This window comes from Zootoca vivipara, chromosome 15 (assembly GCF_963506605.1).
Source record: "Zootoca vivipara chromosome 15, rZooViv1.1, whole genome shotgun sequence".
Lineage (NCBI taxonomy): Eukaryota > Metazoa > Chordata > Lepidosauria > Squamata > Lacertidae > Zootoca > Zootoca vivipara.
The window spans coordinates 2,274,748-2,300,219 of NC_083290.1; the positions used below are offsets into that span (position 1 = coordinate 2,274,748).

The following is a 25,472-nucleotide window of genomic DNA, read 5'->3' on the forward strand; positions in this document are numbered from 1 at the left end:
AGAAGCAGAGCCAAGCTATGCTATCAAGAGGCATGGCGCTGTGATGCCAAGAACGTGGGAACGTGTACCAGGAATCACTTTTAAATTAGCCCACCAAGTTCCAAAGTCCTAAAAACAGGTCAAAAACATAACGAGGGGGAATATATATATATATTTGATGGCCATCTTCCTTGAGATCAGATCGGAACTAAGAAGGCACAGTGACTTTCCTCGTTCCCTCATACCTATGTATCGCCTCCGGGGCCAGGGTCCCGTCCTTTGTTGCCTGTGCTGTAATGAGCCATCTAGATGTCATTGCAACTGTCTTAAGAAACAAAAGAATCCCAAACATATTTTCAGATATTTCCACATCTCTCTCCCTTTCAGTTTTCCCAATCTTTTTTATGTCCTTGGAGGTCAAAAGCACCCGTCATCCTGCACTTTATACCACATTTGTAATTTTCATAGACCCAAGTTGTGAAATTTATTTCGCTTCTGTCCAGTTCAAGTGAAGCATCGTTAGCTTGTCGCCAAAATAAGCTCCTTCCGTTTGTTCTATAAGGAGCCGGGGACACCCACATACCCCTCTCACCTGCACAGGAGTGTGAGTGAGAGAGGTGTTGTGAAAATATGAAATATTTTGACACCAGTAAGCTGCCAGGTAAGGTACTGCAGTTTTTCCCGTCTTAACCAACATGAAAAGCAAGGCACCCAGGTTAACTGGATTGTTGTTCTTGTTTGAAATGTCTTGTCTCTACTATGTTTTTGTTTAAGGCACACTTTTTCTCCCTCCTGCGCTCTCTCTAAAATAACGAGGTTGCATCTTGCAGTGCGGCTAAGGGCTGCTCCAATCCCTCGTTCAAAAGCTGGTTGAAACACGCTCCTCACCCATCTTTCAACGCTGACACTAATAACTGAGATAGCAAGCATGTACAGACAGAAAGGCTGAGGAAGGAACACATTCTTAACTCTAGCAAAACTTGAAACAGCAACAAACAAATAAATAAATTCAAAAGGCTCCCTTGAGTCCCCCCCCCCATCCCTTGGAGTTGCAGGAACATTTCACTGTCCGAGTGTCTGTTTTAAGTGCAGCAGTGGCATGAAAGCCTCTCGTACAAATATATACAGACTCTCTTTTTGGTGTGCATTACTGTTGCCATCTCAGGTTTTTTTGGGGGCGTGTGTTTTTTTTAAAAAAATCAATATCGAAAAATATGAGCAAAAGCACAATTAATTCTGCTGGGGAAGGCGAAGGAAAAGACCCTCCCCAGCGTCTGTCTCCTAATCATCATACATGGCACTTTTAGGCATCTGCATTTAGAAGGGGTGGGGGGAGAATAAAGCGTAAAATACCTGGCGTGTCCCAGCGGATTCAGGAGCGCGTCTCCTGCACTGGCTCATCCAAGCCGGCCTCACCAATCCCACCTACATTTGCTTTGGATCCTATGGGGACTGTCTTTTTGTACACCCCCTTCTTCTCACATGGTCCGATTCCCAGATAATCTGCTGCCAAAAAGCTCTTTTAAGAATTTTTTACGTCACTTTCTTTCTTCTCCTTTCTCTTTCTCTCTTTTTTTTATAAAGTCAAATAAACTTTTTGCCTTGCCAGGAGGGATTGCAGCGGGCTCCAACCCTCCTCCTAGAGGTGGGTGACTCCACACTCAGAAAAAGCAACCAGCTCACAACAGCTCAGAGCAGCAGCAGGGGGAGGAGGGCTCCAGGCACAGCAATGCAGGAGCCTCTGGGTTGGAGTCAGGGAGGGCAGCCTGGGCTGCGGCTATAAATGGAAGTGCGGGGGGGGGGGCGAGGGGGAAAGGGGGGGTCTGCAAATGGGGGCAGAGAGTGGCTGGGGGATGGATGATGAGGCCAGGACAGGTGTTCTGACACTGTGGCAAATGTGAGACTGGGGTGTGTTTCTGCTTTTGGGCCACATTAGGAGAAGAAAAACAGACTTTTGCCATTCTCACCCACCCTTTTCCATTCTTCACTTTAAGGACAAAGAGGGGGAGGAATGCAAAAATTGTCAAGTGGAAAGGGACTTGGGGTTTGCTATCAGAAGTTGCTCCCAAGCAGGGCTGGTCCAAGGCATTTTGCTGTCCAAGATATTTGTTATTTCTGTTACGCAGCTTTCCCCCGAAGAGCTTTAAGGTGGCGTACACAGTTCTCCCCCCCTGACAACAACCCTGCGAGGTACAGTAGTTTAGGTTGAGAGACTGTGACTGGCCCCAAGGTCAGCCAGTGAGATTCCTCCCTGAGTGGGGATTTGAACCCTGGAAACCTAGGTCCTCGTCCAATGCTCTTAACCACTACTGCACAAGTGCTGGCGCAGGCATCCAAAATGAAAATGTGACACTCCCTTTCTCTAGCAGTAGAAAGACAATAGCGGCAGATTGAGGCCCTTACACATTTGCCCGCCCTTTCCTAACACCTAAAATTTGCTGCCTGAGACGGCTTTCTCACTGCCTAACGGCAGGGTAGGGCAGGGCAGGGCTGGAACCCGAGACTGATTTGGCTGCTTTTAATCACCACAAACACTTCCTCTCCTCCCAGAAAGGAAAAACAACTCGTATCCACACACACAAAACATCCGAACCACAAATTTCCTTCCATGAAATGGTAAGATGAGTGGCAGAGCACACATATGACTTGCAGAAGGTCCCTAGTTTGATCCTTTGCCTTCTTGAGATCTTGAAGAGATGCTACAAGGCATAGCACACACTGTGGGGTTAGAGGGACTGAGGTCACCTCTAGACTTTCAGCATTGTGCAGGAAGGATTTCAGTCACCAGAAATCTAGGTTTGCACCACTAACGCTCTGGTGCAACACATCCAGTTAAAAAAAACAACAACAGGCTTTTTGCAGTTAGGAAAGCAACAGCAAAATGTGATTAATGGGAAGGCGTATATTACTGCTGGTACTCTAGAGACTGCTCACTGTTGTGTAACTTCCCTCGCAAAAAAAAAAAAAAAAAATCAGGACAAATCTTCAGTATATTTTGGGGAACGGTCAGTCTGTCCGCCCATCTATTCTTTCGAGGCTTGGCTGCCTCTCGAGATATTGCCTCCAAACTGCACAAGGCGGGGCCAGTGGCGGAGCTTCATGCTCCGCCGAAGCTCCGCCACCGGGGGCAGGAGCAGGCACACTGCCCCCAGGGACGTGGTGCGCGTTTTGGGGGCGCGTTGTACGCAGGGGCAGGGCACGTGTTTTGGGGGCGGGATGGGCAGCCGCGATGGCACCCTTGGGATTGCGCCGCCTGGGGCGTCCCGCCCCCACCGCCCCATCTTCCTACGCCCCTGGCTGGGGCAGCCGTCTTTGTTGACATTGGGACTCTGGCCTCCATTTTAACCCAAGATGGTGGGCTGAAACATGGTTTGGCAACTTTTGCAATCCATTTTAACCCAGTAAAGCGTGGACATTGTATTATCTTCACATAACTTTGGGCAAGCAAATAAGGTTGCATGCTCAACAAACAGGCCATCTGCAGGAGACGAAAGAATCTGACCTGGAATAAGGCCACTTCCTTTGGACTTTTAATGGTTTTAAAAGAAATGTTCCAGGAGAGGCTAGAATGGCCCAAGGTGTCATACTGATTGATTGATTGATTGATTGAACTGATAAATTTATTGTATTTCTGTGCCGCTTTTCAAATGAATCCCAAAGCAGCTTACAAGCAATAAATAAGAGTAACATAGTCAAACATAATAGAACAGCACAAACGCAGCATAAATCATATTTACAATCTATAAAATGTTATTAACAAAGCAGCAACTTTTTAAAAAAACCCGAAATATCACAATTAACACCAAAATCCATAGTATATGTTTGACAAATCAGTGTGGCAGTTATACTCTGTAAAACAATATTAACAGAATAACAACTAAAAAAAATAAGCTGAGCACTGTTAATACACACACTTGCTTCGCCTCCAAGACGGATAAGATGTCACTTTATTCAGCTCATTAAAATACACATAATTCCCGCTGTTCAGCCAGCTCAGCCAGATGCTGCCTTGGCTTGGGTCCTCAGGTAGGGAGCCATGGAGGAGACAGGTGGATGTTGACTTCAGGCGTTGTGGATGAGGACTAGGTCTGCGTCGCTAGTCCAAGATGAGCCTGTCCCTTCAGAGCAGCGAGTCGCGGCTGCAGTAGGTGCAGAGGCCAACCAGGGGGTCCTGCACTGCCTCCCTACCTGAGACACTGTCGGGGGGGGGGGGGGAATGCCCTGCAATATTGCAAGGTGAGGTTTGGTGATCCTTCCCTTGAACTCCTGTTGCTGCCGCACTTTGGGCTCTTGAGATAACCTCAGGTTTGGCAAGGCCATGAGAGCTGTCATGTGGATCATTAAAGCAAGCAGGGAAAATGAGAACATCACATTAGGTTAGAGCAGGGGGCAGCAACCTTTTTCAGCCATGGGCCAGTCCACACCATCCCTCAGACCACCGGGGGGGGGGGGGAGGGAGAGACAATGTTTTTTTGGGGGGGGGGAAATAAACAAATTCCTATGCCCCACAAATAACCCAGAGATGCATTTTAAATAAAAGCACAAATTCTACTCATGTAAAAGCACGCTGATTCCCGGAACGCCCGCGGGCCGGATTTAGAAGGTGATTGGGCCGCATCCAGTCCCTGGGCCTTAGGTTGCCTAGCCCTGGGTTAGAGTGTCAGACTAGGACCTGGGAGACCTGGGTTCAAATCCTCACTCAGCTCTTACAGGGTGGCTTTGGGGCCACTCTCATGCACGCACACTCAGCCTTTAACTGCCCTCACAGTGTTGCTGTGGGGATAAAATGGAGACAGCGAGGGCCACCTTAAGCTCCTCAGAGGACAGGTGGAATATAAATGTATTAATTTAAGTGCATTGCAAATAACAAGGGAGGGATGGCAACCTTTCCCCACTAAAGGGATTATGAGCCACAGGAGGAAGGGGGGAGCCTGCAGGGATATTGGCGGCAGCATCAGTCCGGAGAAGTGAGGAAGAAATTGCCAAACACTTCTCTTTCCTGCTCCCCCTTTTGTTATTTCATCCTTTTCTCCACCCCACCCCCCCTTGGATAAGGAGAGGAGTTGCTGCCATCTGTAGGCCGGTTGTGGGATTGCACTGGTGGCTTGACAGGTTGAGGGGGACCTGGGAGGGTGGTGCCTGGGTCGAGTGGGGGTGACCGCATGGCCGGATGGTGCTGCTTCTGTCCTCCACCCGAGATGTACCAACACAGCTTTAATTGGTTCTCTCCCTCCCTCCCCCCCCCCCGGCCACCCCAAATTGGGCACCAAATAGATTAGGATTAAAATAGCTGGCAATTGTTAGGACAACGGGAGGAGATCTGAGTTGCATGTATTACGAGGGGATCGTCTCAGCCCTTCTCAGGGGAGGCGCCGAGTCCGCATTACGCACGAAACATTCCTAGAGGCTACTCAAAAGAGGCTTTGGGGCAGACAAAGGGCTGGGTTGAGAAAAGCAGCTTGTGATATAGCATGGGGTTGGGATAAGGGAAGCGGTGGCAGCTGCATTTCAAAAGGGGTGGGTGGGAATGACATTAATCCCACCAGGCACATCTTGGGAGGGTAGAGTAATTCGCTTGTAAATGAATGAATGAATGAATCTACGCTTTTAAATACCGAATCACTTTCCCTCTCCTGGGCATATCGGAATTTGTTAGTCTTCCCGAATTTGGGGGGCAGGAAGCAGATTCCTTCCTTTAAGGAAGGAATTGAAAATAAAACTGTTGATATAAAAATCTGCGGAATAGTGGAATACTGTGTACTGTTCCGATCACCTCAGAATGGATATTGTAGAGCTGGGAAAGGCGCAGAAACGAGCACCTTTAAGAACAAAAGAAGAGCTTGCTGGATCAGGCCAATGGCCCATCTAGTTCAGCATCTTGTTCTTACAGGGGCCAACCAGATGCCCCAATGGAAAACCCACAAGCAGGACCTGAGCACAAGAGCCCTCTCCCCTCCTGTGGTTTCCAGCAACTGGGATTCAGAAGCAAGGCTGCCTCCAACCATGGAAGCAGACTATCATGGCTAGGGGATAGCCTTATAGAATCCTAGAGTTGGAAGGGACCCAGGGGTCATCTAGTCTAACCTCCTGCAATGCAGGAATCCCAACTAAAGCATCCATGACTGATGGCCACCCAACCTCTGCTTCAAAATCTGCAAGGAAGGAGAGTCCGCCACCTCCTGAGGGAGACCGTTCCACTGTCGAACGGCTCTTACTGTCAGAAAGTTCTTTCTGTCATTTAGTCGGAACCTCCTATCACTTGAAGCCATTGGTTTGTGTCCTATCCTCCATGGGTTAACTATGTGCTGCATGGAGAGTGATTTTTTTCTGTCCTGAACCTTCCAACGTTCAGTCTTGAGTTCTTGTGTTAGGAGAGAGGGAGAAACTTGTCTCTCTCCACTTTCTCCATGCCATAGTCCTATAAACTCCTACCATGTCACCTTTTGCTTGCCTTTTTTCTAAACTGAAAATCCTCAAATGCTGCAACCTTTCCACATTCCTTTGAGCATTTTGATTGCCCTTTTCTGAACTTTTTCCAACTCTGCACAATACTTTTTGAGGTGAGGCGACCGGAACTGTACATAGTATTCCAAGTTGTAGTTCAGCAACATCTGGAGGGCCAAAAGTTGCCCACAGCTGGTTTAGACAGTACTGAGCTAGATTGACCAATGGCCTGAGACTGTATAAAGGCAGCAGCTTACACAAACTAAACAACTTTTTTTTCCTTTTTTTTACAATTCTGGAAAAAAAAAACAGTCTGGGCTTGCCAAGGTTCTTCCTCCTTCTTCTCAAGATCACTCTTCATAGACAGACTCATGCAAACTGTTTCAATTAACACACACACAAACCAGTACTCAGTTTGATGAGCTTATAAAAGGAAGTGGAAGTGAGCAAACTTGGAAAGAAATGCGGAAGACTTAGTCATTATCAGTCTTCTCTGGGGGAAAAGTGGGCTGCATGCTTTTATTTGGTTGGTGCATTGTATAATTTAACCAAAATAATTGGGCTTTAAGCTGGAGCTAAAGGAAGTTCACTCCAAGATGGCATCACTGAGGTGGATCTGGGAACCAGCTTGGAGAAGAAAAAACCCCTTACCTAGACTTTGCAAGTACAGTGGTACCTTGCAAGACGAATGCCTCGCGCAATGAAAAACTCGCTAGACAAAAGCGTCTTGCGATGTTTTTGGTGTCTCAAAAGATGAAGTTTTCAATGGCCACGCTTCGCAAGACAAAGTTTTTCGGCATATTTTTTTTTGCCGCGGCAACCCGCGCTTCGCAAGACGAAATTATCGCTAGACGAAGCGACTGGCGGCACGAATTAATTTCGTCTTGCGAGGCACCACTGTATGCTCAAATTTGAGCCTCTGCTATTTGTCCCTCCAAATGGTCTCGCTAACATTTTTGGAACCTCGCTGCCTCCTTCCCTTCCATCCAAAGTAGGCATGTCTGAGACTTCATGTGTTCTCTGGAATTTTCCTGGAGCTTCGTATCATGCAAGGGGAAGGTGAAAGCTGCAGTCTAAAAATGCTGATTCCCAGCATATTTCCTCTGCGGAAATGGCTCAGCCGTTAAGATATGAAAATGAGAAAAAAACAAAAAGACTAAGTTGTCCATTTCTACATACTGGGTGATGTCCAATGTTAACCAAGCGACTTAAGAGACTTAAAGGCAACAATTAAAATAGGTCTGTTACTCCAGTTTAGATAGATGTATTAAATGCATGAAAGCATGCAACTTTTAAAAAAAACAATCATTTAAAAATAGAAATGGCAGGAATTCTTGCTCAGGAACAAGACTGCAGTGCAAAATGGGTGTTTGCTTTTAATTAGTTTGACCCAATAGCTGAATGGATGCAAAATCAGTTCCTTTATACCCTAAGCCTGTCTTGGTGTCACCTAACTTTCAAGATGTTAAACATATGTTGAGGACTAAATTGTTTTATTAGAGATTAACTCTGTGACCAGCTTTCAGTAAGAGCTCATTCAATTTCATCTCTCCTCTCGCCAAGTTGATTCTGATATGCCCTGCGTTTTTCTCCCCATTGCTTTAGTTTGGCAGATTCCCCCCCACCCCTCTCAAAGCTCTCTGATCTGGCACCAGGCTTAATTCCCAGAGACTAGTATGGGGATTCCTGGTATTGCTGAGACTACAACTCCCATGATCCTTGACCCTTTGGGCCAGGCTGGCCGAGGCTGATGGGGCTGGAGTCCCAATACCATGCTGACAGACTGCAGCTAACGGGGGTTCAGTGGGTGCTTGATCTTCAGGTGTTGCTTGTGCCAAATCAGAAGTTTCCAATGTGTGGAAAAAACCTTGGCCAAGAAGGACCCCAAAGCAGACGCCTTATGCCATGTCAAGACTATCTGCCCATCTAGCTGCTAAACTGAACTTTGTTGTTTAGTCGTGTCCGACTCTTCGTGACCCCATGGACCATAGCACGCCGGGCACTCCTGTCTTCCACTGCCTCCTGCAGTTTGGTCAGACTCATGTTGATGGCTTCGAGAACACTGTCCAACCATCTCGTCCTCTGTCGTCCCCTTCTCCTAGTGCCCTCCATCTTTCCCAACATCAGGGAGTCTTCTCTTCTCATGAGGTGGCCAGAGTAGCTCCATATTGTCTCCTCTGACTGGCAACAGCTCTCCAGTGTTGCCAGTAGAGAGGTGGGAGGGGAGTGTCTTCTCCCACCACCCGCTGCCTCATTCATTTGTTGGCCCTATATTTTGCAGTTTGCCAGCAAATTACGCATCAATAATATCAATACAGGACACCAAAGCTCATTCAGCAAAGTGTTTTTATTCAAACGCTCCATAGCACCAGGTAGTTTGTAGATGGCATTCAAATAAAAACGCAGCCATTTTTTTTAAAAATCCCATTTTACCCAGGAACTGGGCATTCTGGAATGTAGCCTTTGCAGCTACTCTCTTTGTTGGTTCAGCTGAGCCTCGGGGGTGGTGATTTGGGGGGGGGGGGATATCTCCTGGGCTGTGATTCAGGTGCTCCAGGGAGAAGGCTGTTGATTTCAGACCACACCTCAGTTGGAAAAGACAAGACAGATGAAGATCATGTAGGAAGTGGGCCGCATTCTGTGCCATGGGTTATAGGCCTCTCTCCACAAGCAAGCAGCCGAGCAGCTCAAAATCACAGCCAACAAGCAATTAATCTCCACTTGGTGGCCCTTAGTGGTACACAACCACCCTAAGCGTTCATCTCACACACCCCCACCCGTCTTTTTCTATACAAGGTTTGCATGAAAGAATCATTTCTGAAGTTTTAAAACGAGTACATGGATAAAATAATTTTAGAGGGTGTTTTTTTAAAAAAAAGAAAGAAAAGAAAAAAGGATTATACTACGATGAAAAGCACACACGTCGACGCAAAGGCTGCAGAGTAGCCCCATCCACAGAAAAGCACTGTTTCCTCTGAAAATCCACAGGGCACCGCTCTTCAAGACTGGCACCTCAAGTGGGAGTTTGGTCATGGGGCCACTTGGCGTTGGCTCCTGGCCCTCCAGATTCTCCCCCCCCCACATGCTTGCTTCAAGGTTGACCAGAAGAAGGCGGCAGAGAGCCCCCTCAACACACACACACAGAGAACAGTTCACTTAGCCAGAGCGCCCATGGGGTCCCATGCAGGCAAGACAACAGGCTCCTGGTTCATCACGGCTAAGATGTCCTCTGGCACATGCTTCTTGTCCACCACCACTTCATAGACGTACTCAGAGAACCAGTCGTCAGTCATGATAAGGTAACCTGGAGAAGAGGAGGACGGGACAAGGTCTATTAAGAGGTATTCAGCTTAAGAGGGGCCACCTACAGTGATCTGCCCTGGGGGACCCCTGCCCTCTATGCCACACTGAAATCTAAGAGGGCAGCCCCGCAAAAACTGCATGGAGGTAGACTGCTTCTGAACATTAAGGACCCATTAATTTTCACAGCTAATGAGGCCTTTGGTTAAACAATAAAATACAGGCCCCTTTCCTTGCTTGCAATGTCAAATGTGCTTCTTCTTTTGGGGGGGAGAGAGGCAAACTTGTCATCCCATATCAAATTCCTCCCTGGAACATTTTTCTGCCTTTCCCCTGCATCAAGAAACACCACAAGTCAAAAACCTACAAGGAACGGATGAGGTCTCATGTGGTGTCTCTTGTATTTATGTTTGGAATCAAAACCCAGGAGCTTCCAAAAACACCACTTTATAAACCCAGAGTTTTTGTAAATTCCTGAATGACCGAGGACTGGCCTTTCAGGTTTCCTCTAGTGGCTTTGCCTCTGCAATTAACAGGTCAGATGCTCCAACCCTGTCTAAGATCTGACCCTGTCTTTCAACAACAGGATCACAATGCTAAGCTGGTAAACCCAGACCAGGCGACCTGGACCCAAAGCACCATGCAAAAGGGTTAAGCGTTTCCTCCATAACTCATCCTCCTCCAGCTAAGCCCCCAGTCTAATCCTGCCTCTGTTGTTTCAGGCAATACTCTATCAACCCTCTTCAAGGGCTGACGTTGGGGCTTGTTATTTTAATGCCTCCACGCCTAGCCAAGCCTGAGTGCCAAATCTAACATCCTCATTCTTCACCTCTTCCTTAAACAAGGGGCCTGCCAGAATGCCGCTTGGCCTTCCCATACAAGCCCAGGCTTTTTTCAAGAGGCCAGCTATTCCCAAAACCTTCTCCGAGGGCCATATCTGCAAATGACAACTTTGGGGCAGCAGCTAGAGGTCTGCCCTGGAGGATCTGGCGTGGGAAAGCAACTAGAAGAGGAGTCCCAAAAACTTTGGGTGTGTGTGGGTGTGCTAAGAACTCATTTGGAAACCTAAGAAACTGTTTCACAGGTTCTGCAAAATAGCCCTTCCACAAAAGAAAAACTGGATATACTCAACCCCCTCCCCCCAAAAAACCATGCAGCACACCTACATATGCCCCCCAATAAAACATGTATTAAAAAAGCAGGTAAGCCAGCCAAAAATAGGCACCCCCTGCAAACAAACAAGGCCCAAAACACTATTTTAAAATATGGTTAGAATTGGGAGGGAGGAGGCTAAACTTGCACCAACATCTGTGGGTTCCCACAGGCATCACACTGCAGACCCCAGCCTTAGAGCCAGGAAGCTTTCAGGACAATCTCGCCCCAGGAAAGACAGATTGGTTAGGTGGTGTCTTAAGCTAGCAGCTGCTCTTCTGAGCCCCCAGCACACCCAGCTGCAGTGCAGACATACGTAATGCTAGTAGTACTACCCGCTACTGCCCTGTTTTATAGGCCTGGATTGTAAGGATCACTAAGAGAAAGGACTCAGGCTTGGCCAAATTCTGTGCCCACAATACACACGTGCTGAATGAATGCCCAAGACACATTCTGCAAACAACCCTGGGGCAAGCTGCTCTCTTCTTCAGCCTGACCCCCCCCCCCAACAGAGGCCTACCTTGCAGTGCAGAGAGGCTAAAGCATTTTGCCTGCTTGGTAAGTGGAAAAGAGCAGCTGCAAGCAGGGTTGGCCATTGCAAGGGACTGATTGGGTAGAGGCGGCAAGAGGGCTCTGCTTGGCCCCCAAAGTGAGAGGCCCCCAAAGTCTGTTCAGGGGCAAGGCCAGAGCCCTCGAGGAAAAAGCCCCATTCAGGCCCCATTCATTAAAAGCAGGCTTTGCATTCGAGTGGGAGTGAGACTTCCACATAGAACAGCAAGAGGCTAAGCAGCTCAAGGAATCAACCTCACGCCTCCTGGCTGCCCTGCCTGGAGGCTGGAGAAGGTAAACTCTGAGGAATGCCGGTAATCTGTCTCGCTTTCGCTGGGTTATTTTTAAACTTTGAAAGCTCAAAGTGGTTCGCACTCGTCTCTTGTGGTTGATGGCAGGAGTGTGTGTGTGTGTTTTTAACTGCTGGAGCAACTCTGGGTTTTACCACGCTCATAAAACAGATGGGTAAACGAAGGGCTAAGAATAGCTGTGCCTTGACCTCCAGGCGGCTTTTTTGGGAAGCGGGGGTGAGGGCCACCTGCGTGCCTGGATCATTGAGATAGTCCTGCGCCTGCTGTTCCACGAAAGCTCTTGTTATGCAAACAGAAGCTCCAGTCTCAATGGGGGACACTGGTACAGGCAGAAAAGTCCTTGGCTCTTTGAAATGACCATGGGTAGCATAAAGGCTCGTGGGCCCTTGTCTTCCGCCAACTCCCAGGGGAAGTGAAGAGGTAAACGGAACATGTGTGGCAGCTACAATACTGCTAGACAAAGACGCTGCTTGTTGTTGTCCCAATCGCACAACCAAACAGCAACGGTTTCCCCCCTGGAGGCTGTTCGAAGAAAGGGTAATGAACTTTTCTATACAAAATGAGATTACATCAGGAGCTTAAAGGAACGGCAGCCCAGTCAGTGCTCATGTGCGCTCTCTCTCTCTCTCTCTGCAATAAACCCCATGCAGGAATTCTACAATCTCTGCCTTATGACCCTGGAGTAATTAAAAGGAGGGGGGGGGAGAGACACACACACACACAGCCCAATGGCAATCCTGGCAGAGAGTGCAGAACACAGGGAAGGAGGGAGGTCCTGGAGCCTCCTTGAATTGCCCTCATCACAAACCCAGGAAAATTCAGCCTTGGGAAGAGACCCCAGGTTGGAGAGTCCTGAAGTGATGGAGGGCAAAAAGGAAGAATTCACTCAAACCAGGCCCCACCAAGGCCCCTGACCACCAGCCTGCCAGGATTCTGCTATGGTAGAGTCAGGGCAAACTGCATAGGCTTCGAGTGCTAAACTGGCCCAGAATTAAGCTCGCTATCCCAGTACACACACTGTTGAGAATCTTAGCACTGGAAGGGACGCCTGGAAGTCATCTAGCCCAAAAAAATCCAGAAAACACCCCTGATGCAAAACGAAAAGAGGCAAGCCCAACTTTCAGCATCCGCGTTAGCAACACATTACCTTTATTCCCGCGATCTTCGCCCCATGAGTTCTCCACGCGCCATTTTTCAAAGCAACCCTCTTGCTCTGGCTGGAAAGAGGGGGGAATGCAGGGGTCAACAGGAGGAAGAGCCCTGCACAAAAGCCTCCCATCTCCCCTGGCCGGGCAGATTGACACTTCCTTGTGGATTTATAGCAGAGAAATAAAATGCCTCCCTTACCTGACAGACGACACCTGCGCTTTCATTTCACAAACTGCTGAAAGCGCCACTCACCTGTGCCTTTACAACCCCAAATGCTAAAAGCCTGGTATCTGGATCACATAAGGAGTTCTACAGTGTGGAGAATATTGCATGTGGAATATTGCAGGCCTAGCTAGGCATGCAGTTTTATTATGGATATTTTATACAGTGTATATAGAAAGCTGCTGATTTTATCAGTATTTTGATAAATTGGAGGGTGGGAAGACCCTGTACATCACCTTGAGGTCCTTGGAGGGAGGATATACATGTGGTAATAAATAAAATAAATAAATCGCGCTACAGTACTTTTAAAGACTTTGGGTCCAAGCTATGCTCAGGTCCATGCGAGGCAGCTGGAAGAGATGGTGGCAAGAACCTCTGAAGGCCTGACTGGAATTACTTTCAAGCTCTTAAAATTCAATCAAGCCACATTGAGCTTAGTTTTGAATGCTGGCAAGGATTAAACGTCCCTCAAGGGAAAAGAAAATTACATCACAGTTGTAGTTGAAACCTGTTTGCACAACAGGTATTTTTTTAAAAAAAAAAAGGTGGGGGGGAAGCCCCATGTTTTAATACCTGCTTTTAGCCTAAAGAAGCTTTTAGTGAGAATTATAAATCTCAACCGTTGGCAAAACCAGCCATGGGGCATTGCGGCTTTTAAGTTTTAACGTTTTGGATTTCTAAGGTGAGGAGCATCCAAATGTTTAGACAAGCCCTTTCTAGCTAGCAAGGACCAAGTGGGGAAGAGTGGGCTGGCATCCCTCTTGGATTAAGGAGAGAGGGGAGGGTCAGATCTCATTGGGTTGATTGCCTGACAGGCCTATCTGGCTTTTAAAGTAATTCCATCACTGTCTTTACTACCTTTCATCGTTGCTAACCTTTGTATATTTCTGCCTGTGAAACTGGAGACCCACGGTAAATTTAGAAAGCTTTGGAAGGCTGTGTACCTAAAATGCGTCATGTAAAATAACAACGAAAGCATCCGCCATGGGATTGTGGTGGTGGTGGTCATGGAGTCCCTGTGCTGCCTCTGAGCTCCTTGGAGGAAGAGCGGGTGTCTCTGGGAAGGGGGGGGGCACGTTGGTGGCCCCAGTGCTATTGCCACTAGCATCATCCAGATATCAACTCTACAATTCTATGATTCATCATAAAAGAACGGTGGTCTTTGTCGACAAGGCACTTTAGAAGAGGGATGTGACCCTCCACTAGCTCCCAGCACCCCAGACCGCTGGCTATGCTCCTGCTGAGGCAGGTGGATGTTGGGAATCCAAGAGTCTCTGGATGGCCACAGATGTTCCCTGCATGCCTGCTGTAAAGGGCATCCTCCTCTCGGTGGAAGCATCGCTCTGTCTCTCACATGTATGGAATACAACTTCTTAGAGCAGAGATGGGGAACCTTTGTCACCCTCTAAGTGTGCTGGGCTGCCGTTCCCCTCATCCCCTGACCGGGCTGGCTGGGGCGGATGGGAAATGGGAGCCCAAAAACATTTGAGGGCCACCGGTTCTCTGTCCCTCTTTCAAAAGCGCACACCGTCCCCAGGAGGATTCCATGAGCAGGTCGTGTGTGCAATTATTGTCTGGTTGACTGCCATATACATGGAGAGGAGAGGAAGGGAAGGAACTCCACCAGCCACCCTGTTGCCCCAACACCAACCTTCTCAGTGAAGGCAGTAATGACCATGGCGTGGGTCATCAGCGAATCCCCATAGATCAGCCGCTCGTCCTTGTTCATGTTCTTGACTGACACGCCAAACACCAGGTTGTGGTTAAATCTACAAAGCAGCGCACACAGAAATGCACATTAAGTGTGGGGTTCAGAGAAGGTGCCTTCCCTAGTCATCCTAAACTGCGGAGTAAACACATTTATTAAGTCGTATACAGGACCAGGTAAGCAAGCGGTGCAGCAGATCTGCAGCCCAGGGGGCTCTGAGCTTCCGGAAGAACAAAGAAATGGAGGCAAAGCAAAGTTTGAGCTTGACGTGCACACCCACAATCCCCAGGGGAACTGTATGCAGGATCACGGCCCTCTGCCCCCACCCCACAAGCACTTACATATTCATGTCATTGATGCCCAGTTTGCTGTTGAAGTGCTTCCCAACGTCACAACCAAACCACACGGCCTGAGGAGAGAGCAGGCGACAATCAGGACCCTTCAGCTGAAGCAAAGAGCAGGAAGACACTGTGCTAAGGAGCAAAAGAAAGATTTGGGGGGGGGGGCACGCAAACCTCTCCATCCCGAATAGAAGCGGCTGCCAGTTTTTTCAGGAGCTGGACGGGCTGGTTGTTGTAAAGAGTCTTCCTGCCCCCCACCATGTTACTCAGGTACTCCACCGTGTAAAGCTGGTTGTATTGGTTCTGGGGCCGAGGGTCATTCACCAGGCAAACCTGTTAAGTCAAAGGGCTGAGTTAGTTAATTTCAAGGAGGTCACTCCTCCCAGCTCTGCTGGACCCAGCAGTAGCAGCCAACTGAAATGCTCACAAGGAGAGCATGGCCAGAGATGGCCATTTCTTATTCGTCCCCAGCAGGTGTTATTCAGAGGTAGGCTGCCACCGAACCCGGAGGTTCAATTTCAAACAAGATGGCAGTTTGGAAATAATATGATCAAATATCCTTTGCTAGACTCATCTCATTTTTGTTCTGGGTTACAATATTATCACCATCTGACCAAGCAACGCTTGGGTCCCCCAAATAGAGATCTGGGGTTGGAAATCTGGTGGGCCTTTCTGTAAGGATTTCCAACTATAAACATTAAGAAGAACTTTCTGACAGTAAGAGCGGTTCAGCAATGCAACCGACTACCTCGGAAGGTGGTGGACTTCCCAGCATTTGAGGTTTCTCGAGGGAGGTTGGGGGACCATCTGTCAGGGGTTCTTTCAAGTTGAGATTCCAGATTTGCAGGGGTTGGGCTAGATGACCCTTGGGGGTCCCTTCCAACTCTACAATTCCATGATTTCAGCCATGCCACAACTTTCGAACAGACTGAAGAGGGGGCGTGGTATTAAACGAAAAGAAGGGAGCAACAAACTGTGGGTCAGGGATGTGTCTTATCCGCTTCCAAAATCTAAAAAGGATTGCACAGACAGGGGGCCAATGATTGTCCACAGGCTGCCTTGTGTTTACCACATTGCCCAACCTTGCTTTCCATGTCGAAGATGGGCTTGACGTGCTCCTTGTAGAACTGCAGGGGCGAGATTGGCCCAATCTTGTGGTAGGCCTTCTCCTTATCGTAGAACTCCCAGCAGAAGGAGTCCGGAGGGCTCCCCAGGCAGATGGTCACTATTCTGAACACCTGGGGAGGGAAAACAGATCAGTGGAAGGTGGAACCCAGACGCCTCTCTTCAAATCGGCCAGAGGGAACTGGTGCTTGTGACTCACAAACCCTCGTTTTGCTTAATTGCTCGCTAGGCTTATAAGCTGCTGTTCCGCCGAAGGCATCAAACTGGTTTAAAGCTTTTTAAACAACAGTGTGGAAGCTAAGCAACGTGACACAGGAGGCAAAAATGAACAGGGTGGGGAGAGGAAATCTATGGGCTCTTTCATTTTGCTCCCTAATAAAAGTTACACAGTGGTCTGGTGGAACAGCCACCGGTTTGATGGAGGCAGTTCTGGGATGATGATGATGATGATAATAATAATAATAATAATAATAATAATAATAATAATAATAATTATTATTATTATTATTATTATTATTTATACCCCGCCCATCTGGCCGGGTTCCCCCAGCCACTCTGGGCGGCTTCCAACAAAACATTAAAATACAGAAATCAAACATTAAAACTTCCCTAAACAGGGCTGCCTTGAGATGCCTTCTAAAGGTCTGGTAATTGTTGTTCTCATCTTAGTGAAATGATCATCTCAATTGATGGATCATGCCCTGGGGAAGCCAGCATGGAGCTGCGGTGCCTTGGACAACAGCAAGAAATGATATACGGTGTTCTCTGCTGCCCTCTAGTGCAGGCATCCTGGACGGACACTTTGGGAGGCACCAAGGGCTTTGCAGAAATGCCGTGAAGGACAATGCGACTCCTGTAAAGAAGTAAAATTAAAACAGCCTGACACACCTTTCCTCTTGACAGCTTTGGCAGATGCAAGAGAGAGAGAGAAGAAAGAGTGCAGCTGGGTAGACAATCTGCCCCTCCAAATTGTAAAGAGCCCAACCAAAATGCATTCACAGTGGGATCTCTGCATCTCTCTGCTAAGGCTGGTCCGAGCTGTGCTCAGTTAAACCTTCGACAGAAGATTAGTGGAACTGCCCTAATCAAGAAGCAGGCATGTTACGCTTCCTCCCAGGCAGAGTTCAATTCCAATTTAAGAAAAAAGGGACTTGGCTTGCCTCGCACCAAGAACACAGTGAGGCAGCAGGATCTACAAAGCGCGATCGTTTCCAAAGACTTTGGAGGGTGTGGACACATGTACCACCCCAAACTCCACGTGCAATAATCCTGCCACCCCCAAAAGCATGAAACACCCCTGGGGAGGGAGGCCTGTGAACAATGTGCTCTTTACAAGATGTGCAATGAGACAGTTCAACCTCATCCTAGCCGTTCTTTCTTTTTTTATCCAGGGAAAATTTATAGAGCGGGAATCTCGGTATCACAACAGAAGAGGGTGAGAGCAAGTGTGGTGTAGGGGTTAGAGTGCTGGACTAGGACCTGAATCTCCACTTGGCCATGGCACTCACGGGGACCCTGGGCCAGTCACGGCCTCTCAGCCTAACCTACTTCACAGGGTTGTGAGGGCGAAATGGGGAGGAGGAGAAGTAGGTATGTCATCTTGAGCTCTCTGGAGGGAAAGGGGGGATATAAATGCAATAATAATAATAATAATAATAATAATAATAATATATTATTATTATTATTTATTCCCCAGCCACTCTGGGCGGCTTCCAACCGAATATTAAAAACAGTACAGCAACAAACATTAAAAATTTCCCTAAAGAGGGCCGCCTTCAGTTGTCTTCTAAAAGTAAAATAGTTACTTATTGTCTTGACATCTGCTGGGAGGGCGTTCCACAGGGCGGGTGCCACTACCGAGAAGGCCCTCTGTCTGGTTCCCTGTAACCTCGCAATGAGGGAACCGCCAGAAGGCCCTCGGTGCTGGATAAATACTAAGGTGCACTTGGAAAGTCTTGCGGCCAAATGAGAAGCATCATGACTGGGGCCCTGGGGGGGGGGGAGGAAAAAGGGAGGGCAGGGACAGAAAATCTCTTCTCACTCAGCCACCGCATTTGCCCCCCCACCAAGAGCGGCTGACCTCCTCTATCATGGTGTCCACGGCGGCAGAGAGCTCGTCCTTGTTGCATCCAGTCTCTACCATATTCCTCAGCCGGAGGCAATACTCTCGCATCTGTTTGGAAGAAAAGGAAAGCGGGAGAAGCAAGTTCTAAATGGCAATCTCTGTGGCACGCTATCAACACACTCAAAGTTCAGGATGGCTGAGCTGGCTGATGGGGGATGCAGCCCAGAACATCTGGAGAGCACCAGGCTAGAACTTACCTTTTAACAGACTGGAAAGAAAAGATTCAGTGCCCATGGATAAGGACCTTAGCAAGCAATGCCAGGTGTCAGCATCTGAACAGGAAGGTTGTGGAAACTATGTCAACTCAGTGTGTGTGTGTGTGTGTGTGTGTGGAGCAGCAGGTGTGTCCAAAAGCCCACCTCAGATCTTAAGGGCTTTAACATGCTTTACAGCAGGCATAGGCAACCTTGGCTCTCCAGATGTTTTGGAACTACAGCTCCCATGATCCCTAGCTAACAGGGCCAGTGGTCAGGGATCATGGGAGTTGTAGTTCCAAAACATCTGGAGAGCCAAGGTTGCCTATGCCTGCTTTACAGGGACTCATCTGTTCGACTCTTCTTGGCAAGCCACCAGACAGGAAAGATTTACTTTTTTTCAGGTCACCAGTGTGTTACACAGGATACCTGTGGGCAAGCAAGCAACTAAACCATTCCATGGGGGTTGATCATTTTTATGGGCTTATTTACAAGCCTGAGCTTGAGTTTCCAAACTGGTGTGAAGACGAATGATTTTAGAGACGGTAACACTCCCCCCACACTGGGCAATGCGCACACACACACTTCAGTTACCTTGTGGTTCAGAATGTCATTCATTCGTCTGGAGGCCTCCGTGGTGTGTGATTCAGGGAAAACCTTCTTGGGGACTACGCCGTATTTTTCTAGGAAGAAACCAGTTTTAGTAACCGACCAGAACTGATGGGCCGAAGGAAAGATCATTCTGCCTGCTGCACTCAGTTTACGCTGTGTGAAATAAGCACAAATCTTGACACAATCTTTCCAGGCTCCTTCTGTCCTCCCACATCCTTCGTCCAGGAGAGCCTTCTCACCTGTGGTGCATCCAGGCCCAGTCCTCAGCATCACCAATTCAATGGCTCAGAGTAATGAATGCTGGACTTGCCTGAGAGCTTGGACATACCCTGCCGGGCAGCCTGGCCTGACTCCACCATCGGTTAGCTGCATAAGCTCAATGAATACATTTTTTAAATCTAAGTAAGAGAGGACCAGACTGAAGATCCTGTGGGGATCTCAGAGAGAAAGGACTCGGACTCCGCCTTATACTGCAACTATCCACCTCATCAGAAGACCTTCAAAAGATTTTGCGATTCCAGCCCCACCCAAGGAATTCTGTAACCCCAACTCCCAATTTCCTGGTCTTGGCTGAGCAGCCCCCGCCCCCCCCCCCACTGCTTAAGATGCTGGATCCTCTACCCAGGAACCTAGGTGGACTACAAAGTGCCTTGGCCTCAGCTTCTTTTACCAATGAGGTTGACAAGCATGTCCCACTGCCCGCCGTCATTGCAGGGATTGCAGAGCAGGAACTGCACCAGCCTCCCGTCCACGGGCTCCTTCTTCTGAGCCGTTTCCACATATGCATGCAAGAAGTAGTAACAGCGTTCAACCTGGAAATAAGCCAGTCAGAATTCAGTCAGAGACCAGGTCCATCGAGCCCTGGTAGGCTTCAAGCTAACCCACCCCGCCTTAACCTTCTGGCCTTTTTACAGCACACTTAGTGGTGCCCCCCTGGTTATTATTTATTTAGTCATAGAATCAATTACCTGCCATCAGGGCCCAGAGCAGGTTATGATAATAAAACAATAGAATGTAAAGACCAGTTAGAACTAAGACATACAGTCGTACCTCGGGTTACGAACCGCTCAGGTTGCGAACACTTCGGGTTACGAACTCCGCAAACCTGGAAGTGTTTTCGTCCCGCGCATGCGCAGAAGCGGTGCACGCGCTTTGCGCATGTGCAAAAATGGCACTCAGTTTGCGACCTTTTCGGGTTACGAACCGCGACCGGGAACGGATCGTGTTCGTAACCCGAGGTACCACTGTACTGTAATACAAAGGGCCAGGGGTGTTTTCAGCATGCAATGATAGCTGTGTGATGAGGACACTGTTCTGTGGGGAGGGAAGTCCACAGAGAATGCCCCCTCCTGGGCTGCTGCCCCCCACAAAAGGTTTCTGAGGGTGGCAGCTCAAGGCAGAAGCCTGAATGGCCCCCCTGCTTACAGAAAGAAGCCGACCAGTCTGCTGGGTTTTCCTCAAAGCAGGGGTGGGGAATCTAAAGCCCTCCAGATGATTCTGGACCCTAACTTCCATCATCCCTCGAAACTCGTAACATCCAAATGACCACATCCCCACCCTAGCACCTAAACAAAGCACCTCTGAGAGCCGGCGTGGCATGCTGGTTAAGGGTTTTGGCCTAGGGACCTGGGTTCAAATCCTCACTCAGGCATGAAGCTTTTTGGGGTGGCCTTGGGCCAGTGACCATCTTTCAGTCCAACCTACTTCATGGGGTAAAATGTGGATGGTGGGAAATCATGTGTGCCGCCTTGAATTCCTTGGAGGTGGGATATAAATGCAAGAAGCAGAAGGGCAGTTAAATACAATTGGAAGCACCTTGTCCCAGAAGAAGAGGTACGACTGGCTGAACTCGAACTCCTCTGTGTTGAACTTCTTCATGAAGGGGAGGCGCATCACGTTCAGGCAGGAGAAGATCCAGCAGCGTCCTGGGGGTCAGAGGAGCACAGCGGAGATGGGCATCGCAAAGTATTCAAATGGGATGTACAATCTCAAGGGAGACGGCCATTACCTGAGTTCTTCTGATTGGTGATGGGCTTCCCTTCAGCAGGTACCACGTGCTGGAAGACCTGCAGCGTGTCCTGCACCACGGCCCGCTCCAGGCACACCTCCAGGGGGTCTGCGCACGTGGCCACATTCTGGGCCAACAAGTAGCGGGGTTCAGCTTTCAGGGCTTTGGCGAAAGCCGAAGATTTTTTCAGGCTCAACCCTGCTAAGACAAAACAGGACCGTCGATTCAGGGCAGTCGATTGTGAAAGTCAGCAACAGAGGGCACACATGGAGAAAACAGAAGGAGGATCTACTCAGGAAGGATGCTGGGAGCTCATCACAGGGGTCTGGAGGCAGGGCTGGTGCTGATGCTGCTCATGGCATGGCAGGGAATGTCCTCTGTCTCTTCCCAGAGACACTCTTATTACTCGTTGAATTTCTTTTAATAATCAATCAGCAGGCTATTAATATATTAGGTTAGTGTGTTCAGCTGTTGCTGTGTGTGTTTTTTCATTTTATGATTGCAATATGTATCATTTGCCTATTTTTATTGTGCTTATTTACTTAGAAGATTTGTAAGCCATTTAACCAAAGAGCAGTCTCCAATAAAACAGGAGACGAAACACAAAGAACATGAAGAAACAAACTAACCTGAAAACCAATATACATAAAACCATCTTAATATAAGCTGCAGATAAAAATCAGTAAAACTTTTAAACAATTATAAGTAACTCTATTAACTTTTCGCTAGCTCTCTTGTGTGTTTTTAAACCGAAAACCAGAGTAACTTATAAAGATGATTATAATAATTTAAATAATGAAATCCAGCAATCTCAAAACAGATCCTGAGGTTACACATTTGCCTCACTGCAATTACTCCCTTTCCAGGTTCCCCCTCCCTTCATACTTCCTGCTTCGTCTTATAGTAATAACAGGGGATAGATGGAGATTTGGTGCTGGAGGAGACTCTTGAGAGTCCCATGGACTTCAAGAAGATCAAACCTATCCATTCTTAAGGAAATCAGCCCTGAGTGCTCCCTGGAAGGACAGATCGTGAAGCTGAGGCTCCAATACTTTGGCCACCTCATGAGAAGAGAAGAATCCTTGGAAAAGACCCTGATGTTGGGAAAGATTGAGGGCACTAGGAGAAGGGGACGTCAGAGGACAAGATGGTTGGACAGTGTTCTCGAAGCTACCAACATGAGTTTGACCAAACTGCGGGAGGCAGTGGAAGACAGGAGTGCCTGGCGTGCTATGGTCCATGGGGTCACGAAGAGTCGGACACGACTAAACGACTAAACAACAACAGATGGAGATTTCAGTGTTACATGTGGTCTGAAAATGGAGTAGGCAAATATTCCTGTTCATGGGTGCCTGCAGGATTTTTCCACCCAGGCCTGGGGGTGGGGGCAAAGTAAAGCACTAAAAATGACAAGGGGGAGGGGAACAGGCTAGATTCCCACCAAAGACGAGACTAGCATCTGTACATTTTGCTTATCTCTCTGGTTCTACAAATACTAGAAACTTACTCTTCCTTTTTAAAATGAAAACTGGGGATCTGCAGGTGTGCAGGCTCCAATGCGAAGTAGACCACAGCAAAAACAACTTTTTGTGGAATGTATTCTAACACTATGCAAATATTTCTGCCTTCAGTACCTATATTATTAGGCAATGCTGCCCTCCACCTTCTTAAGGGTGTGAAACTGTTCCAGATCCACTCCTGTAATCACAAGGCCTTGCTTTGTGCCAAAGACACGTTCCTAATAGTGCCTCACCCAAGCACAGCTAATTGCCATGTGCCACGGTGGCTGAATTTCGGCGCATGCTTATCCTGACATAAAGAAGTTTGACAAAAAGTAGATAAAACCTGGAAAAGAACTGTCATTTCCCAAAGGCAATGGGGCTGACACCTACCTTTTAATTTTATATATATCTTGGCACTGGAACATAGGAAGCTGGCTTAGCCTGAATCAGGGCATTGGTCTATCTAGCTCAGTACTGTCTGCACTGACTGGCAGTGGCTCTAAAGGACTTCAGACCTGTCTTTCCCAGCCCTAAGTGGATTTGAACCCCAGACCTTCTGTGTGCAAAGCAGGGGCCCTACCACTAAGCTACAGCCTGTATCTAAGAATACAGTCCCTAAGACTCAAGTGGCGTAAGAAAAACCAAGTAAGGCGATTCATCGGTAAAGGATACTATATAGGTTCAGATCTGCAGCCAGCCAAGATGCTCACTAGGTGATCTTGGTTCCAGTAGCTATCTCTCAGGCTAAGGTTGTTGTGAGAACAAGAAGGAGGAAAGTAGAGAGAGAGAGAGAGACTGCAACCTTGAGCCTAGCTAGAGGAAGAATGAAATCTTAGCATATGGCACATGAACCTCATTGGGAGGTCTTTTTCACAGTCCCATCACTGCCAGAAGGTTGGCTGGTGGGTACGAACCCAGGACTTCTTCCGCAGCAGTGCCCAAATTACGGAGCAGCCTGGCTCCCTCATGGCTCCCCTTTAAACCAGCTTTCTAAGCAAGACCACAGAAGTTGCCATTTTATTCCGACAGGCTTTTGCCGTTTTTAAGGAAAGGGCTTTTAATAGCGCTCTGCTGTTTTTGCTACCGGCCTTTTGACAGATTTGTTTGTACATCGTTTCGATTCCTTTATCATCTTAACTACTTCTTAACTATTATCTTTCGTGTGTCTTTAGTGATCTGTGCTTTATCTTCATTTGTTTTAATTCTTGCAAGCTGCCTCCAGTTCCTCAAGGTTCTGGAGGAAATAAACTACTAATTCTTCTTATTCTTATTCTTCTTCACAAGTAGCATACAAACCACAGACGTCCTTCCCTGGCTGCCGGCTGCTGGGTGCCTTATTAAGTGTAAGGGCTCTTTTAATGAGGTGCTAAATTCATCCTTTCATCAGGCAACTACTTTTCATGTATAGCCTGCAGGGTCGGTTGCTTCCTTTATTTCTCTCTCTCTCTCTCTCTCTGACATTTATACCCAGGTTTTTCTACTTAAGTTGTCGAAGCTGCCCAGCATTCAACAAACAAACAAGCCACCTATTCTCAATAATAAAAATCAGATTATTAATAAAAACCAGAGATCGTCTAAAGCAGGGAAGAGGGGGTGGGGAGCCTACATCGGTGCAAACAGGCGCTGGGGCGCAAATCGGATTAGGAAGGGGCGCTTCTTTCAACCCCAGGAATCTGGGGAGGGGGAGGCACTCTGCACATGCTCAGGGACACGCTCCCTCGGCGGTGCAATCCTCTCCTCGCGAAATTGGCCAGGACTGAAGTGTGTGTGAGTGGGAAACAGGTGCCGGGGCTGAATCCTGGGGCCCCGCGGCTCGACGGCGCCTGTTTACCCCCCACCCCACCCCACTCCCACCCCTCAAAAGCAACAGCAGCCTCCCGTTGCCATGGCCTCTCCCACCCCCCGGCCTTTCCCACCCCCAGTAGGCCTCTGCCGTTCCCATGGCAACCCCACACACGCACCTGGGAGACTCATCGCGGGTTTTTCGGCCGCAGCAGCGCGAGCCACCAAGGAGGAAAACCAAGGCCGGGCGCCGGCGCCGGAAGCAGCTCTTTTAAAGCCTCGGAAGCAGGAAACCGGGCCCGCGACGGAGCGCGGCGAAGGACAAACCTCTTGCGCTGTCCTTCGCGGATTCTCTTCCCCGCCCCCGTTAGAGGGGCGGAGGGAGAGTGGAGGTTGTGCCTCTTAAAGGAGCTGTTCAGCTTTCTCGCTGTTAACAGGTACTGTACTGCACTTGGAATATTATTATTATTATTTTATTATTATTATTATGCCTTTTCCAAGGCGGCTTGCACAATTCCATACAACACAGATAATATACAAAAAGCTATTTAAAAAGGGACAGTAGAAGCTAATCGCTAAAAAGTTAATTAAACGCTAATACAGAGCTCTCCAAACTGTGTGTCTTGACACCTTAGTGTGTCTGCTGCAGTGAGTGTGTCATGCAAACGCTCCCTGCACTCCTCCCGGGAATGGAAAGGGGTTGGTTTAACCTCCGGTTTGCTAGTAAAACTGAATTACTGTGTCGCGAATTGATGCATGTCTAAAAAGTGTGTCACCAACAGGAAATGTTTGGGAAGCTCTGCTCTAATAGAATTAAAACATTTTTTTTTATTAAAAAAATCTTAAAATGTAAAGGATAATGAAAACTATAAACACAGCACTGTTAAAATATATTTCCTTAAAAAGCAAAACCAAACCAGTGAGTTCCCATCCAGCCTTGCTCTCCCCACCCCACCCCACCCCCCATTC

The 25,472-nt window shown here is 48.1% G+C and overlaps 2 protein-coding genes across 2 annotated transcripts in view; both read right to left on the reverse strand.

Annotated features, from left to right (window-relative positions):
- SLC6A4 (solute carrier family 6 member 4) overlaps positions 1-1,733 on the reverse strand; it is a 37,267-nt gene extending 35,534 nt beyond the window's left edge. Inside the window, exon 1 of the mRNA XM_035138944.2 lies at positions 1,333-1,733. The gene's annotated coding sequence lies outside the window, so the exon portion shown is untranslated. The remainder of the gene's footprint in view (positions 1-1,332) is intronic.
- A 7,564-nt stretch (positions 1,734-9,297) lies between these two features.
- BLMH (bleomycin hydrolase) lies at positions 9,298-24,806 on the reverse strand. Its single transcript, XM_035139614.2, has 12 exons — positions 24,683-24,806; positions 21,220-21,417; positions 21,027-21,136; positions 19,882-20,023; positions 19,194-19,282; positions 18,361-18,453; positions 16,238-16,393; positions 15,330-15,488; positions 15,156-15,223; positions 14,758-14,875; positions 12,883-12,952; positions 9,298-9,727 (listed from the first exon to the last, which is right to left on the reverse strand). Exons 1-12 carry the CDS (start codon positions 24,693-24,695, stop codon positions 9,576-9,578), a joined length of 1,368 nt encoding a protein of 455 aa, XP_034995505.1. The 5' UTR covers positions 24,696-24,806; the 3' UTR covers positions 9,298-9,575.
- Between the last annotated feature and the right edge of the window lie 666 nt (positions 24,807-25,472).

Coding starts and splice junctions, on each gene's coding strand:
- BLMH (XM_035139614.2), bottom strand. Junction 15,224..15,329: donor CTTCTATTCGGGATGGAGAG/GTTTGCGTGCCC, acceptor CTCTCTCCTCAG/GCCGTGTGGTTTGGTTGTGA. Junction 9,728..12,882: donor CGAAGATCGCGGGAATAAAG/GTAATGTGTTGC, acceptor CCTCTTCTCCAG/GTTACCTTATCATGACTGAC.